General features: G+C 36.5%; 1 protein-coding gene across 1 annotated transcript in view; it reads right to left on the reverse strand.

Moving 5' to 3' along the window:
• Positions 1-19,515, reverse strand: part of ZNF804B (zinc finger protein 804B) — a 49,702-nt gene that overhangs the window by 22,570 nt on the left and 7,617 nt on the right. Inside the window, exon 3 of the mRNA XM_064575584.1 lies at positions 19,036-19,500. Coding sequence (XP_064431654.1) covers positions 19,036-19,500 — 465 coding nt within the window. The remainder of the gene's footprint in view (positions 1-19,035; positions 19,501-19,515) is intronic.

The raw sequence follows: 19,515 nt of genomic DNA on the forward strand, positions 1-19,515 counted from the left end.
CTACCCTTTTCTTCTTACCACAGGATTTGGGCCTCGTCCAAGGAAGGGATGAAGGGAAGAAGAAAGAACAGCAAGTATTTGGGTTTAGGATAAAAAGCAGAAAAGACAAGGAAGATAAAAGGCAAGTGGAATCTTCGATATTTTGTTTTTTATTCACTCAGAAGAAGAAGTGAATATTTAAATCGGTCAGAATCAGAACTACTATTTCACACCCCTTTAAGAAGTCAAGTCAGGCAGCCAGCACATGTGATGGGGCATCTTCTGTAAAGGAATCTCAGCTTGTTCTCTGATGGAGCTTCTGTATTTGCCCAATTCACTTTGTGATCTGGTACTTAGGTTTCTCCCCACTCCCACCAGTGAAAATACTCTTTAATGGGCTAGAGCTACTAGAAAAATGTCTGACAAACTCATCTTTTCCGAGGTATAAATGGCTGTGGTAATTTTGCATTTTGACAGGGAATTAAGCTAGAAATGTCTATTGTGAATTTCTACAGTGAATATCAACAGCTTGAAATTTGTATGGTGGAATTTTAGGCAAAAGGGGCAGTCGGTGAGAAAGAAAGATTTTTTTTATGTAAAAAGGGCAAAAAAAAAAAGAAAAGAAAAAAGAAAGAAAAAGAAAGTTTTGGTTTTTTTTTTTTCAGTTGTGGAAGGCAAGAAGGGAGGAAGTTTAATGAAATAATGGGCATTTAATTGTTATTGACTTTTCTGCATGGACTTAATGGGCCTTCAAATAAAGTATATGAAAAATTAAGAAATACTTGCATTTTCTCTTTTCTTCTACAGCTATGCTACATTTCCCAGCCTCCTCTGCAGTTAGGTGTGTCCATATGACTGAGATCAAGGCAACGGAATGTGAGCTAAAATTACTTCTACGCCTAGCCTGTATAAATATTTCATATTTTCACCTCATTTCCACCCCCTTCCCTACCCATTTGAGCTGCAGATGATACCTAAAGATGCTTTGGGAGTCATCAGGTAAAGACCAAAGAGCCTTTATCGGCTCGGTTTCTTGAGTACCACAAGAAGGCAGCCCCATGAATGTATTTATTCATTTAGTACTTCTATTAAAAATAAAGTTTACCCAAAGCAATCTACAGATTCAGTGCAATGCCTATCAAAATACCAACAGTGTTTTTTACAGAATAAGAACAAAGAATCCTAAAATTTGTATTCAACCCTAAAAGACCCCAAATACCCAAAGCAATCTTGAGAAAGAACAAAGCTGGAAGTATCACAATCCCAGATTTCGAGATATGCTATAAAGATGTAGTAATCAAAACAGTATGGTACTGGCACAAAGACAGACACATAGATCAAGGGAACAAAATAGAGAGCCCAGAAATAAACCTATATTTATATGGTCAGTTAATCTATGCCGAAGGAGGCAAGAATATACAATGGAAAAAAGACTCTCTTTTTAATTAATGGTGCTGGGAAAAATGGACAGCTAAATGCAAAAGAATGAAACTGGACTAATTTCTTAAACCATACACAAAAATAAACTCCAAATGGATTAAGGACCTAAATGTGAGACCTTAAACTATAAAACTCCTTAAAGAAAACATAGGCAGTAGTCTCTTGGACATGGGCCTTACCGACATTTTTCTAGATATGTCTCCTCAGGCAAGGGTAAAAGAGCAAAACAAACAAACAAAAACAAACAAACAAACAAAGAAACTGTTGGGACTACACCAAAATAAAAAGCTTTTGTGCAACAGAGGAAACCATCAACAAAACAAAAAGGCAATCTACTGAATGGGAGAAGATATTTGCAAACGATATATACAATAAGGGGTTAATATCCAAAATATAAAGAACTTATACAACTCGATGCCAAAAATTAAAAAATAAAAAATAAATCCAATTAAATAATGGGTAGAGAACCTGAAAGACATACAGATGGCCAATGGACACATGAAAAAATCTTCAACATCACTAATCATCAAGGAAATGCCAATCAGAACCACAGTGAGATATCACCCCATACCAGTCAGAATGCCTAGATGAAAAAGACAGGAAATTACAAATGTTGGTGAGGATATGGAGAAAAGGGAACCTTTGTGCGTTGTTAGTGGGAATGTGAATTAATGCAGCCACTGGGGAAAACAGCATATAAGTTCCTCAAAAAATTAAAAATAGAAATACCATGCAATCCAATAATTCCACTACTGGCTATTTACCCAAAGACAAGGACTACACTAATTCAAAAAGATATGTGCACCGGATGTTCACTGCAGCATTATATACAGTAGCCAAGATATCGAAGCAACCTAGTGTCTATCGATAGATGAATGGATAAGAAGATATGACATGTATAACAATAGAATATTACTCATCCCTAAAAAAGAATGAGGTCTTGCCATTTGTGATAACATGGATGGACATAGAAAGTGTTATGCTAAGTGCAATAAATCCAAAGAGAAAAACTAATACCATATGATTTCATTTACATGTAGGATTTAAAAAAAACAAATGAACAACAACAACAAAAACAAACAAAAAACAGAAATAGAATAATAAATACAGAGAACAAATTGGTGGTGGCCAGAGGGGAAGGGAGAAGGAGGGATGGGTGAAATATATGAGGAGGATTAAGAGGTACAAGCTTCCAGTTTCAAATTAAATCATGCGGATGAAAAGTACAGCATAAGAAATACAGTAAATAATATTGTAATAACTATATGGTGACAGATGGTAACTATACTTATTGTGGTGAGCACTGCATAATGCAGAGAATTGCCGAATCACTATGTTGTACACCTGAAACTAAAGTAACATTTTATGTCAATTATACTTAAATAAAAAAAGACACTTTTATGGTTTATTAAAAAGTAAACTTCTGGGGCACCTGGGTGGCTCAGTCGTTAAGCATCTGCCTTTGTCTCAGGTCATGTCCCAGGGTTCTGGGATCGAGCCCCGCATCGGGCTCCCTGCTCAGCGGGAAGCCTCCTTCTCCCTCTCCCACTCCCCTTGCTTGTGTTCCCTCTCTTGCTGTGTCTCTCTGTCAAATAAATAAATAAAATCTTTAAAAAAAAAAAAGTAAACTATTAAATTTACGTAATTTCTGGAGTCTAATTGTTATGATAGCCCAGCATTCTATACAGTATGGCACTGAGTCAGCTCAATTATTATTATTATTTTTTTAAGTCAGCTCAATTATAAGAAAACCTAGAGGTAAACATTTTATTCCTCCTCTTTTACCAATAAAACATCAGACCTAAGTTTTAAGTGATGACAGCTATCATAGTTTCTTCTGGAAAAGGAGTTTTCAGACTTAAGCTTATTACATTGTAGTAAGAACCATAGACTTTTGTGAGTGTGTCTATTTTTACCATTTACTATATTTCTTTAAACAAACAATTTGAGAGAATAATCTTATAAAACATCTTATAAAATAAGCTACGGGTTAAATAAAAATAGCATGTAAACAAAAACTCGTGGTTATTATTCTTGCTAGTATATTTATCAGTAACGAAGAATGTGAACCATTAATAATTGTAATAGCTAACACTTGTGGAGCATTTATTGCATACCGGTTACTATTGGAAGCATTTTTACATATACTGAACCATTTAATTCTCATAATAACTATGAGATATTGCAAAGACTTTTGACACCAACCACCTAAAATGGTGAAAGACATCACAGATGAAGGACACAGTCCTCCCCAACATTGCCCTCCCTTCAGACCCCGGTCCCGGGGTCCCTCGCCCATTTTTACATCTGACCAACTACAAATTCAGAGATTCCTACTATCTCCTCAAGTTCAATAATTTGCAAGAATATGAGGAATACAATGGCAAGAGACAAGATCTTAGAGGATATTTGATTCCTAGTCAGTCAATTAGACATTAGGATGGGGTATAAAGTTTAGCTATACAAGGCAACAATAAAAACATGAAGCATGATGATTAAGGCATGATGCTATCTGTCGCCTCTTGAAGAACAAGAACTATAAGCTCTCACAAACATGCTCATTTCATGTAAATTTCCAAATGTATAATATAACTATACAGTTACATAAAAACATGCAGGAACTATAGTTAGGAGAATTTAAAAAAAAAATATGAGGGAAATGACGTCACCAAGATGGCAACATAGGTCGTTCCTGACTTTGCTCCCCATCAGAAGAACTATTCATGCACAACACACCACTAAGAGAACCCTAGAACATAGAGGTGAGGATGAAGCACCCCCCTGCACCACCAAGACCGAGACAAACCGCATTAGAAGGGTAAGAGGAAGAGCTACAGGCTGATTCGACTGCCTCTCCTCCAGGCAAGAGTACCAAGCACGGGTCTCCCCTAAGCCTATGGTTTCTCCAGTGGAGAAGGAGAGCATAGGATAGATATTCAGCTCCTGGCCCCCACATTGTGGGTTGCTTCTTGGGAACACCCACTCTGGTCTCACCCCATGGGGACGGCAGGAAAATCTGTGGGACTTGACCATAGGGCATGTGGTTGGGATGGAGAAGTGGGGGAGGGACTTGCAACAACCAGCACTCAGATTTTGGCAGACTGGGTTCCTACCTGCAGTGCCCAAGTAGGATTCCCAACTGGCAGCTTCTCATCTGCAGAGCCAAGACGATGGTGCAATCTGACCAGGAGAAGTGGTGGGAGAAGTTTGCCTGAGTTAGGTCTTCAGCCAAAGAACTTTGCCAGCCCTGGAGCCTTGTCAGCTGTTCCCCTGCCCAGGCAGTGTTGCCGAGTTATAGTTTGGCCCACTGCTGAGGGTAGTTTCTGGCCCCTCCTGACCAGAAAGCCTGATGGGCAACAGCTGAAAGCTGCATAGCCCAGCAGTGCTTGAGCAGAGGGTGTGGCAAGCAGAGCTGATCATCCACAGAGCAAATTCAGTGACATCATGTGGCCAGGGAACGTGAGGACTGGGTCAGCTTGAGTCAAGACCACAATCCAAAAGCATTGCTGGGCTTGGAAACTGCTCTGGCCTCAACTTGGCTGGGGAGCGGAAGCCTAGCCTGGCCTGCAACTGAGTAGCTCCCAGCCTCTCCTGACCAGAAAGCCTGACTGGAAACACCTGTGAGGTTGCTCCGGGCTCGCCTTCAAGTCCTGATCCCATCAAAAAACTGTCAGATCTAATCACCAGATCAGTCAAATTGCAGGATACAAAATCAGCATACAAAAATCAGCTGTGTTTCTATCCACCAACAATGAATTATCTGAAAAAGAAATAAATGATCACATTTGTAGTAGCATTAAAAACAATAGAATACTTAGAATTTAATACTTAGAATAAAAAAAAAAATACTTGGGATAAATTTAACCAAGCAGGTGAAAGATCTCTCTACTGAAAACCATAGACATTGATGAAAGAAATCGAATAAAACACAAATGAATGGAAAGGTGTTCATGGATTAGAAGAATTCATGTTGTTAAAATGTCCATATTACACAAAGGCTTCTATAGATTCAATTCAATTTTATCAAGATTTTAATGGCCTTTTTTAACAGCAGAAGAAAAAAGTCCTAAAATTTACATGGATCCACAAAAGACCCTGAATAACCAAAGCAAGTGTGAGAAAGAAGAAATCAGGAGGAATCACACGTACTGATTTCAAGCTATATTATACTGCTACAGTAATCAAAACAGTATGGTAATGGCATAAAAACACATAGACCGACGGCACAGAGTCAAAAGTTCAGAAACTAAACCATGGTCAGCTAATGGTCAGCTAATATTTGACAAGGGAACCAAGAACACCCGATGGAGAAAAGACATCTCTTCAATACATGGTGCTGGGAATATTGGATAGTCTCATGTAAAAGAATGAAACTATTCCCCTTAAACCATTCACAAAAATTTAATTCAAAATGGTTTAAAAACTTCAATGTAAGACTGGAAAATTATAAAGCTCTTAAAAGGAAACAGGAAAAGAGCTCCTCGACTTGAATTTTGGCAATGATTTTTTGGATATGACTCCTCAGCCACAAGCAACAAAATAACACATAAATAAGTGGGGCTAAGTGAAACTAAAAAGCTTCTGCACAGCAAATGAAACCATCAACAAAATTAAAAAGACAACATATGGAATGGGGAAAAAAATATTTACAAGCCATGTACCTAATAAGGGGTTAATATAGAAAATAGAACTCATACAACTCGATAGCAAAAAACAAATTAACCCAACTGAAAATATGCAAAGGACCCCATTAGACGTTGTTCCACAGAAGATATACTAATGGCCAATAGGCACACGAAAAGATGTTCAACGTCACTAATCAGTAGGGAAATGCAAATCAAAAGCATAACGAGATACCACCTCATATGTGGTAGAATGGCCATCATTAAAAAGACAAGAGATAACAAATGCTGGTGTGGATATGGAGAAAAAGAGACCCTTGTGCACTATTATTTGGATCATAAATTGGTACAGACACTGTGGAAAACAGGAGGGAGATTCCTCAAAAAGTTAAGAATAGAACTACCATATGATACAGAAATTCCAATTCTGGGAATATATCTGAAGGAAGTGAAAACACTATGTCAAAGAAATACCTGTACTACCATGTTTATTACAGCATTACTTACAGAGTGGCCAAGACACGGAAATAACCTAAGTACTCATCGGTGGATGAATGAATGAAGAAAATGTGGTATATATATATATGTATATGTATATGTATGTGACATATACGTATGTATATGTATATGCATACATATATATATCAGAATACCATTCAGTCATAAAAAAAGGGAAATCTTGCCATTTGTAACAACATGGAAGCACCTAGAAGGTATTATGCTAAGTGTAATAATTTAGACAAAGACAAATACTGTATGATCTCATTTTCATGTGGAATCTTTAAAAAAAAAATAGAAAGAAAGAAAAAGAAAAGCCAAACTCATAAAAAAAAAGAGATCAGACTAGTTGTTCCCAGATGTCAGAGGTGGGAGGATGAGGAATTAGATGGGCAAAAGGTACCAGTTTTCAGTTATAAGATAAATACATACTAGGGATATAATGTACAACAGGATGACTATATTTACCCCTGTTATATGATGTACATGGAAGTTAAGAGAGTAAGTCCAAAGAGTTCTCATAAGGAAAAAAACACTTTTTTTTTTTTTTATATATCTACACAAGATGATGAACGTTGACTAAACTTATTGTGGTATTCATTTCATAATATATGTAAGTTAAATCATCATGCTGTACACCGTAAACTTATATGCTACTGTGAGTCATTTATATCTCAATAAAACTGGAATAAACAAACAAAAATAAAATAAAAATAAAAATTTATAAGGAAAAAACAACACACCAACATCTTTTTATCTTAAGTTACCATATAATAATAATTGGCAGAAGAAAAAAGAATGGAATAAATTACAGCACATTATTGTCAAAAATTTTAATATATTTCAGTCCTTGATAAAACTCACTGGAATGCAATTAGGTAGTGTAAAACAAACAGACAAACAAACAAACAGTAATATATGTGTGCTTTAATCCCCATTTCCAAGAACTGAACTTATATAGGTAATGATAAGAGAAAAACTACATTTATGAAAATGTTCACTGAAACATCATTTATATTAGCAAAAAGCTGGGGGAGAGTCTAAATAACAGTAAAATGGGGGATGGTTGTGTAAGTTATGGTACATTCAGTCCATGCAATTTTCTGTGCAATTTAAAATGCTGATTAAGAAACAATGTAGCATGAAAGAGTTTTAATAGTAGGTCAAAAAAAAAAAAAGTAGGATACAAGATCACGAGTTATGCCATTATTCTAGAGCTTGACAATCTTAGTATAGCCAAGTAACGTTTTTATCATTCTTGTGGGTCTTGGGGGGATAAATAGATTGTGACTATTGCCTTTTAACCTGCTGGTTGGCTATCGTTGCTATGCGCTTTCCTACTATCTATCTGCACCTCTTTATTGAGGAAACATGAGTAACACTGGCAAATGTGAATTAGCTACCTCTATGAAAATATTTAAATGTCCTTCACTCTAAAATCTTGATTAATGACCGGTCCCTCAAACTGGCACCCGAGCTCATTGCTTCTTAATGACGCTATCCCCAGCACAAGATCCAAGTGGACAAAGGAAGCACATGGTCCCAAACACTCAATCTTTGAGAAATTTTCTCCCTGTCACAGCCGGTTACTGAATTCTAATGCACATGCAACCCCCACAACCTCAGAAGGCAGATTAAATCCCCACTGGTCAGGGTTCAGGATGCATTTGCTTCTTCGAATTTGACACAATGATTGTGAAAACTTAACTCTGACAGGATTGGCATGTGAGGAAAATTGATGAGGGCAGAATATCTAAGAAACAGAAGGAGAAGAGGCATGCCCAGGGTGGGTAGTCTCATGCTTCAAGGACATGCCAGAACTCAGTCCAAAGCACTGAAACATCTCTATCAGTAGTGACAGAACCAACCCCTCGCTGCCATCAAGGTGGGACAGCTTAATTTGAAACAAAGAAACCAAGGCTGGTGTTGTATTCAAAAGTACGACCTTGCAAGGAGAAACACTGGTTATGGACCCAGAAGACACCTTTGCCTGTGTAACAAGGATGCCAAATAGTCTCATTTATCAGCTGGAGTTTATTGATAATAAATTCCTTGGGGCGCCTGGGTGGCTCAGTCGGTTAAGCGTCCGACTCTTGATTTCAGGGTTGTGAGATTGAGCCCCGCCTCAGGCTCGGCACTGGGCATGGAGCTTGCTTAAGATTCTCTCTCTCTCTCTCTCTCTCCCTCTGCCCCCACCCCTACCACTCTTTCTCTCTAAAAATAAAGAAATCTTAAAAAAAAAAGCTGATAAAGGGTTGCTGGCTATCAGATATGAAAGAGAAGGGGCTGCACATCAAAGACGTATGAAACAGTCATACCTTAATAATACAGCAGCTAGTTAAAATGAATAGCAACAAACCTGGAGCACCTATCCTCTTAATGAAATGAAATTTCTCTGGAGAGTTTGCCAAAAGCTAGAAGTTTGCCTCATACAAAACTGTTTTTCTAAAACCCAGATCTCAAAAGACAACTTCACCTGTCTTCCTCTGAAATCAGATTTTTTGTCCTCCTTCTGGACACGGATTGATTGTTGACAACAGCAGTAGGAATCTAACTACAACTATATATCTATGTAAATATGTCATCAGGCCATGTGTCATTATTCTCTCTCCTATGCATATCCATCACATTTTCAACTATTCAGTAGCAACAGATTTTGCGCTGGTGTAGTCACAAGACTCCAGTCTTAAAGTCAAGATATGCTTAACATGAGTGACACTTGGTAAATTTAGAAAGATTCTCTGAAACCCATTGAAAAGAGATGGTTTTTTCTCAACACAGCATCATCCTTCTTTAAAGGAATTAACCAAACAGGCAATTATCTTTAATTAACCAGACAGTAATTTCTATCTTATACTGCTTCATGAAATAGAACAAACGTGGTTTTGGGAACAAGACAGAGACCTAGGTACAAATACAGTCTCTTCCATTTTGCACAGAGGGCCATTAACTTCTTTAGCACTGAATATTATTTACCCTAACACATGGTTTGCTTTTTTATTTTGTTTGTTTGCTCTCTCCACTAAAATGTAAGCTCCATAAGAACAGAACTTTTTGTCTGTTTCTATATTTCTATGTCTATGTCTTGCATCTAGTGACTACTTTATACATATTAGTTGAATGAGTAAGTCACTCTCCAGAGAATTTCCACCTTGCCCTACCACATGTAGAGAGCAGGAGGAACATTATGTATGGGGAAGTAGAAATACGCACCCAAATGATATTAGTAATACGGTCCTTGACAGGATCAAACATAATCCCTGAATTTATAGAAGCTATATGATAAGCACTTTTACAAATCAATGTGAAATTTAAAAGAATGTTTTAACACTTTATGCATGACTGTAAATTTCATGTCTTTAAGGAAATACATCATGACCTATGGATAATTTAAAAATTAAAATAACAAAAAAACAACCTCTTAAGTTTGACAAGTATTTTATCAATTAATCAAGAAGGTTCATTTTTTTTTTTCACATTTACCCTTTGGTTGAAACGATAGGCTTTAATTTTGAAATTATAATCTGTTTAATAAATTGCATCAAACTTGGCACACTTGTACTCAGTAAAATAACATTGCCTCAAATCAACCAGAAAGCTAAGAATCTTCTTCAAGTTCTGCATTCATTATATTACTCAATTTTTTTTTTATTGAGCACCTAGTATGTTCCCAGTATGAGTCTCAGAAACAAACAACAAAATGTATTGAACAAAAGAAGAAAAAATCCTTCTCCCATAAAATATCTCCTTTCAAAATTTTATTTCTTTTAAGATGAAATTTTAAAATATATAAACAAAAACAGAAAGTAAATACATAATAGAAGAGTATAGTATTAATTGTAAGAAACAATTCAAAGTGAATGGTTTGAATAATAAAGTAGATATTCTTTTTTTTTTTTTTTTTTTTAGAGAGAGAGAGCACATGCATGCACACACACGGTGGGGGCAGGGGCAGAGGGGGAGAGAGAGAGAGAGAGAGAAACCCAAGCAGGCTCCATGCCCAGCAAGGAGTCCGACATGGGGCTTGATCCCACAACCCTGAGATCATGACCCAAGCCAAAGTCAAGAGTCAGAAGCTTAACTGAACCACCCAGATACCATGTAAAGTAGATATTCTTTTTAGATTGGATAAGAAAGTACTCTCTGAGGAGGAGTTATTTTTTAAAACACCTGAATGAAAAAAGGGAAGGAGTTATGAGAGTAGCTGAGGAAAGAGCATTCTCATCAGAGAAGACAGCAAATGCAAAGGCTCTGCGTGGGAAATGCTTGCTTTGTTTGAGGAACTGCAAGATCAGAGACAGGTAGAGGCACTGGAAGAAGATGAAGTTGTAGAGATTGTCAGAGGTCAGATGAAATTGGATCTTAAAAGCTGTTATCAGAACATCGGATTTTATTCTAAAAATAATGTGAAACTATTTAAGAGATTTTTCTCTTCAGGATAGCACTCTGTCTCCCCTCTGTGGATTGGGCCCTAGAAACAGGATATCCAGGGAGACCAGGTAGGAGGCTGTTGCTGTATCACAGGTGAGAGAAGATGGAATGTACTGAGAAGGTAGCAATGGACATGATGAGGTCAGTTTGGGGATATATCATATAGGTGAAACTGGCAGGACATGCTGATAAGTTGGTGATAAGGATGTGGGGTGTGTGAGAGAGAGATCCAAGAGGATGCTCAAGAATTTAACATGAGCTCTTGGGAGACTGATAGAGCTCTTAACTGAGATGCTGAGGAAGGAAAGGATGAAAGGATTTGAGGAAGCGAAGAGATCCTTTTTGGACACCGAGTTCCTGATGACTAGTAAACATTCAAAGGAGGTTTTGAGTGAATCATCAAATAAATAAATGCAGAAATTAAGGGAAGATCATACCTGAAGATATAAAGTTGAGAATCATCAGGGTATAAAAGGTTCTTAAAGGCCTGATACTAAAGATCACCTAGTATGTGTAATAGAGAGAAGAAAATGTCTAAGAATTAAGCCCTTGGGTTACTCCAACATTTAAATGTTGGTAGCCTAAGGAAGCTCTGGGGGGAAAAAAGTTGCAAAGAAAAAAACAGACTCAAGGAAAATCAAAGTGCATAGTATCCTACAGTCAAATGAAGAAATTCTTTCAAATAGGAAGAGTAATAAATACTGTTGAGAATAGATTGAAAGGAACCTTCCTCAGGAATGTCTTGGCTGGTTAGATTATGATATATATCTTTGTTTCAGGTCCTCAATACTTGAAATATAATATATTTGAGCTCATTTCTTAAAATTCATTTATGGCAAACTTTCTAATATTACTTTACTTCAGCTATTTAGCACACTGAGGCTTCAGTTCTGTCAACATTATTGGCTTTGGATTGGAATAATGGAAATCAATAGTCTCTATGGAATTTGTACAATCCTAAAATTTACTTGTATACTTAAATCAAGATTATGGTTAGGTCAAATTATTTTTTTAATAGATTTTACTTATCCAATTGAGAGAGAGAGAGAGAGAGAGCATGAGCAGGGAGGAGAGGCAGAGGGAGAAGGAGAAGCAGATTACCTGATGAGCCGGGAGCCCCACACGGGGCTCAATCCCAGAACCCTGAGATCATGACCGGAGCTGAAGGCAGATGCTTTATCAATTGAGCCACACAGGTGCCCAAACATAGTCAAGTTAAAGGAACTTTGAACCTTGACTGGATGATTTCAATTCATTGTCATAAATTGAGAGTTTGGTAGTCAGTGTTAGTTCATGAGATAAGGATATAATAAGGATAAATGTCCAGATGAAAAAATGACCCAAAATGATTAGCCTCATCACTTTTTCTGCTCATCATTTGGTTTTGCCTTTGTCTTGGTCAATGTTGAACAATTCCCCTAACTACTCAAGGAATGAGTAATTTAAGGAGGGAAAAATCATATCCCAGTTATTTCCTTAATTAGCTATTTCTACAATAAGTTTTCTTTACTTTCTTGAAGGCTTGGAAATGTGGAAGAAATCTATTTGCCTACAAACAATAAGTAACTAATGATAAAGGACAAGTGTTTATGAGAATGTCTTGATAATGAATGAAACAATCCATGGTATCCTACTAAGATCCAGCAGATGAGGGCAAAGATAAAGAAAATAAAGTAAGGAGAAATAGTTAAATAATATTCCCACCCTATTGGTCATGCTTGATTAAAGAGATTTCCTAGTGAGTTGAGTCCTTCTGGAACAAGAGCTTATTTGGGTTATTAATTAAAGTATTTTCAGAGTTTACACTAAAATTATTATAAATGTGAAACATACATGTCTGTCTTATCACTTAGAGAATACAGTCCAGAAACTAAACTTTGTTAGGGCATTTCAAAGTACTGCTTGTTTTTGAAGCTACAAGAAACAGAAGGACTTCACATAGTATTTGTATAATAGGTTTCAACAAAGAATACATCTATAGAACTTTTAAAATCATATTTATTTTTAGTTTGAGGAAACAGCTTTATTTTATAACACTAAAATTTTAAGAAATAGTCTAAGAAATCCCAGCCTTTAAATATATAATATAAATATATACAATAATAAATAAAATGTTAAATGCATTTTAAATTCAGTAGTGTAAAATACAGAATATTTCCATACCATTTTGCTTTTGATTTCATTTTTATATTTTGATATGTTTTTGTTAGAAATGCATGACTAATACTCTTATACCATTAAGCATTTTATTGAAAAAAATATTATTGCATTGAACTACAGTCCAAGTAATTTATTGAATAACCTAAAAAAGCTGCTTTGCATGTACAATAGTGCAATTTACTTAGCCACACTATAATTAAAAAAAAAGCATTTTGTACATAGAATACAAAATAAAATTATTCGATTATGTTTCATATTGCCAGACTATCATCCAGTTGATTACAAAGTAAATACTTTCAATAGAATTGAGGAAGGTAGGAATTTGTTTTAAACAGCTACATAACCAATTTACATTATCAACTATTTTATAATCTCCCACAAATAGAAGAAACTGACAATTTTGAGCATGGTGGAAAGGAAATCTTTCTTGAGGTTGATTGTTTCAATAAGTGAATATATTTTGAAAAACATGATTTTGAACACATTTTGAACAAAGATAAAGGTCTACAACTAAAGACTAGAGTATATTCATTAAGAACACATAGTGGCATACACACTCACATGTACACACACATGTATTTTGTATATTTCCAATTTGCCTGCTTTGTGTTTCTGCCAAGATGATCTTGCTATTTAAGAAGGGCGGTAAGGTGCAAGAGGAAGGGAATTAAGAAAGTGGATTGGGAGGTCGCCCTCCAATACAAAGCTGCATAAAATGAAAAAAAGACCCTTTGGCTTATCCCTCCAATATTGGTTTATTCTAAACCCTACCGATTCAGCCACTGCTTCCATTTTAATATAGCTTAATCCAAAGCAATACAACAATCACCTTCAAATGTCTACCTAATAGAAGCAGTGGATAATATTTTTGCTGGAATGAAATGATAACCTTTGAAAATCCTCTAGACCCAGATTTATTGGCTGGGAAACTCATATTTTAGTAGGAGACTCCTATCTTATTGAAGTAGTTTGAGTCTGAGACACAAAGGGAAGTAAACTCTTTTCTTGACTGCTCTATGGAAGTGGTCACTCACTTGCTTTTTAATAATTTTTCTATTTTCCAATGAGAGCATCTTTCTTTTCAGGAGTTCACTCACTTAAAGATTCAGAATTAAATCTCTTCATGAGTCCTGCTAAGCCAGAGATAAGCTTAGGGCCAATTTTGCCCCTAAGTACATTAGCTACATACACTGATGTGTGAGATTTGGGTTCTTTCTATTGTGCTTTTAGAAAATTGGGTGTGACATATTTTTCTTCAGAATGTTTAACCATCTTTCTGAACACTTTTGGGGAAATTTTGAGGGAAAATTGAAAAATATGCTACCTGTTTGAGATGACCACTAATAAGGAGGCAATGAACTCCCCACACAGCCTGGGGAGGGCGTCTGGATGTTTTGTTCATATGTACGTATCTAAAACACTGGGATAGCAAGCAGTCCCCTAAAGGCTAGAGCATCTTCATATCTCCCATTAGTGTGCATCATGCTTGAAAAGCATGATGTTTTTGAATCATTTAAAAGTGTTATGGTTAAGTTTAGAAGCCGTGTTGCTGCTTTCATTGGGAACCGTGCAAGGAAGCAACAACTTCACGCACTAAGGAAACAGCCCAATCCAGCAATATGATCCCGAGTACTTTTAGTGATTAAATATTCCATTCAATGGGAAAGCTGTATAGGATTAATTTCTTTGAATATATTTCTATTCAGAGATAACAGAGGGATTCTAAGTCCTGGCAGAAACTGAGGGAAAAAATGTCACTGTCAAATCCATGTTCTGTAAATGAAATCAAAAGTTTAGGGGATTTCTCTGTGAAATGTCAGTATCTAAGGAAAAAAAAAAAAAGGCCCTGGGAACTGGGAGCTCTCCAAATCACTTCCTATATTCTAATCATTTCTTATGTTTTTTAACATAGCATATATAAAGGTGAACTCATAGAGAATATCGGAATAAGTTTTTAAATCCCATTGTCTTCTTTTGTGCTGAATTTGGCAGGGAATTAAGAACATGAACTTCACAGAATTTCCTGTTCTTTATACTAAGAGTTATTTTGTTTAACCATACCCTGAATTCAGGAAGGATATTATTGGTGGACTGGTTCTTAGTGTCTCAGAAAAATATATAGCGTGCATGTGCATATGTGTTTGTACATGTGTGTGTAAAGATTTCACAGACTTTCTTAAAACATTTTCAGTTTTTAATTAAGCATGTATCATTTAAGACAGTTACAAAAAAGTACTTCAATGAGCCAAATGTGAAAGAATAATCCCATAAAGAGAATTGCTCCATAAATATCAGACAATGGCCATAACAGACGTTGAATGCTGAAAATCAACTGTCAAATAATTGTGTAAATGAAAGGAAACAATCCTGAAAATATCATCCATCACAGTGACATGTTTTAAAAAGGATCCATTTTAGAATTTAATATATATTTAGAATTCTATTTCATTTTCTTCTAGAGTGTTTCACTCACTAAGTGAAGTAAAAAATAAATTGTTCAGGCCCATACTCACTAATTGTGAGAAATTAAGAGGTTGGCTCAGAATATGCTCCAGAGCAGGAAAGGCATTTTGAATATTATCAGAAGAAAAAGTCAGTCCTAAACTAAGCACTATAAGTCAGCCACCTGAAATTTGGAAATTATCCTAGAGGATAATTGAATAGGTCATTGTTCAGAAACAAAATTCTAGTAAACCTATTCTGAGAATCCTTAAGCATTTTACTCAACCAAATGTGCAAAAGTTCTTGAATATTTCAGTGATGGAAATTTTACAACTTTATACAAACAATTTGTCAAGGTTTTCTTCATGTTGAATCAAAACCTATGTGTAGTGTGTACCCTCTCCGCCCAAAAGAAAATAGAGATGACCTTCCACAAACACAGCTCCATGCTGCTATCTGGATATCTAACGTTAGGAAGGTTAATTCTCTTCTTTCCTCCCCAAGTGTTCTTTTCTTTTGAAAACGCATATTAGTCTTTGTTTTTCACATGGCATCTACCAGGTTCTGTTCTATAGAACATTACTTCTATGAGATGATCCCGGAGGGGAAAAATGTTTCTGACATTATTATTTTTGGAAACTCAATATAGTCTATCCTCCTCCCAGAACAGTCTGGTAAATATTGCCTGTCGTATGGTCTGAGATATGTTGAAGTAATGAAATAAGCCACATAACTCAACATTCCCCTGAAATATCCAAAAATGGATTTTTGCCAGTTAATTTTTGTTAATTCACAAAACTCGTTATTTGTGAGTGTAAAAACATAAGATTGATTTGGTCTCTTAATTAGTGAAAACTGCCATTTTTGGGCACACTTCAGTTTGCCAATAGCTCTCTTAAATTGTGGCCCAGAACAACACTTAGTTTTCCACAAGTGGTGTATTTTTTTTCCTAGTTCTAAAAGAACCCTCTTTTCCAATTCTGTATAATTCCTTTAATACAACCTAATACTTCAGAACGTTTTCACCAGACTTTCCACGTCATTTGGTTATATGGCGTTTATAATCTACTATGCCCTTCATATTATTGATGAATTGGAATTAGGCTCTATGTATATAAAATTTTTAAATTGAAAATAAATGTAGGATCTGACATCTATTCATGCTAAATTTAACCTTTAAATTTTGCCCTATTTTATGCTTTAAAAGTTTTTTCACATTGTATTTTGCCCACTACATTTGCTACTACATTTGCTAGTCCTCTTGGGTTTGTGTTTTTCTCCTCTTTGGTACATATTGTTCCATGATTTTGTCCATGTTTTATGAGAGTTTATATGACAGACTACAAATACAAAGCCTCATAACCAATCTCTACAACCCTCTCTCCAGTTTGGAATTAATCTAAGTTTTATTACTCTCTGGGTATAGTTGTTTAGCTATAAAAACACATTTATCACACAGTGCTATTATCCCTAAGGATCTTTTTAAGAATCATAAAATGTCTGTGTAAAATTCTCCATGTATTTTACAGTTTTTTGACCCATCCACTTCACCACAATGTCTCTAGTTAAGGCAGCAGGTGAGCACTACATTACTGAAGGAATGCTTAATTTTCTGTCTTCTTGACTCAGCAACATGTGACAAAATTGATCATCCTCACTTTTTTGAATCTCTTTTGTAATTTGCCTTATATAGTCCTGACATTTTCCTATGTAACTTGAAATTTCACCATGGTCTCATTGTTCTGATTTTTTCCTACATAATTTCATCATGGCCTCATTTCATAGTTCCTTGTGTTACATCCATTCTTAGAGTGACCTGGGGCTCGGTCTGCAAAACTTATATCTACCCTACCTACTCCTGATGATAGTATCCAAGGTAATGGCTTCTATATACTTACTATATGTTGATGATTCCCAAGTGTATGTCCTTTTCACATCTCTACTCAAACTTCAGACCCATATTTCCAACTAAACTCAGTATCTCCACTTGTATAACTTTAGGCATCTCCAACAGAGTATTTAAACTGACCCTCTCCTATCCTGACCCTTCCACAGTGTTCTCCATTTCAGTGAGCAGTAAATCCATCCTTGTGCAAAAACTATCATGTCATTTCTAATTCCTCTCTGTCTTACACCTTACATTCAATATGAAGCACATTTTCCCAGCCCTACTGTCAAAATAAATCTAGAATCTCAGCACTTCTCAACATTCCCACCAGACTATGGCTGAGCACGTCATTGCCTTCTCTTGTCTGCTTCCAATCTACTAATCAGCCTCCCCACCTCAACCTTGACTCTCCTGGAGATTATTCACAACGCAATAGCTGAATGACCCTAGTAAAAATCCAAGACGAATCACGTTTCCCCTCTGCCAAAATTCTCCAGTAGCTTCTCATCTCACTATAAAACCAGTCATTCCAATGGTGGACAAGATCCTACATGATTTTGCTCCACAATTATATCTCTGACCTTATCTCCGATAATACTCCCCCTGAAATCTTTTGCAGCCAGTGTTTCCCTGCCATTTCTTGAGCATAGTAAGCACACCCAACAAGTTGTTGAAACTTGGTCCTCTCTTAGTCTGAAATGCTCCCTCTCAGGTCTTTGCTGAAAAGATACTTTCACAGTGAAACTTCCCCTGACTACTCTTTTTAAAATAGTGCTTTACCCACTACCTCACCTGAATCCCTTTATCTGCCTTTCTTCCTTATTTTCCTCAATAGCATTTATCATCATCTGGCATAATACATATTTCACTTGTCTATTCTGGTTTTTGTTTGCATGCCTCAAGTAGAATTAAACTATTTGACATTATTTTTGTTAGTTTTGATCATTATTTTATCTCCAGCAGTTAGATTACTCCCTAGCATATGGCCCTAAATATATATTTGTTGAATGAGAATGAAAATAGAGTGGACAAATGAGAAAGAAAATACTTTTATTTTTGTACTATTTTTTCTTAATAGTTACCAGTGATTGTCTCTTCCTTTTTCGTTAGACATTCTGCTTAACATTTTATTTATGAATATGCTAACTTTTAAATCAGTAATATCTGTATTCAACATTCCTCCCTTTATAAAAGTAAAGATATTTATTCTAGCTCCTCTTAGATTCTGCATGTTTTCTCAAGGACAGTTGATACCATGACGCTCTCTTTAAGCAATTCTAATACTCTCTGGTAAAATTCTTTTAAACCTGAAGATTCAAATCATTTGTAGTAGCCAGGAAATAATTTTCTCTATAGATTCCAAATTCCTTATCCATGTCGTTCTACAACGATTTTTTTTTTTTTTAAGATTTTATTTATTTGACTGAGAGAGAGAACACAAGACGGGTGGGGGGGCGGGTGGCAGGCAGAGGGAGAGGGAGAAGCAGGCTCCCCACTGACCAGGGAGACCGACGTGGGACTCCATCCCAGGACCCTGGGATCATGACCTGAGCCGAAGGCAGATGCCCAACCGACTAAGCAGCCCAGGTGCTCCTCTAACAAAATCTCTCCCTTCTGGAGTGTTCCCGGGCCATCTCCCTCCTCTTCGCCTCTCCCACCCTCGGCGAGCCTTGTCCTGTTCCTCTCGGTGCCCTTTCCCGCGCTCATGCTCTCGTTCTTTTCCCTTTGCTCTAGCGTGCTTCCCCCCTTCTGCTGAATGGCTACGATGCCTACGTTTCTCTTTGCTCTTTTCATTTTTCCTGTGATGAGCCTTTTCTTTCCGAGACATTTGCTGCAGTGGTTTGATAGCCAAGAATCCTCTTCCTCTCCTCTGTCTTCCATGGTGAGTTTCGTATCGTAATCTCCATGCTGTGGGTGGTCCCTCAGCTCCCCCTCCTCAAGGCAATCCCGCTTGGAATCCCGGTCATCAGAATTTTTTAAGCGTTTTATCTCTGCTTTCTCCTCTTGTTCCTTTCGAAGTTCTACTTCGAAAACTGTCTTCTTAATAGAAAAGTT

Source organism: Mirounga angustirostris, unplaced genomic scaffold (genome assembly GCF_029215605.1).
Source record: "Mirounga angustirostris isolate CCGP_5_RB_7025 unplaced genomic scaffold, mMirAng1.0.hap1 SCAF_12, whole genome shotgun sequence".
NCBI lineage: Eukaryota > Metazoa > Chordata > Mammalia > Carnivora > Phocidae > Mirounga > Mirounga angustirostris.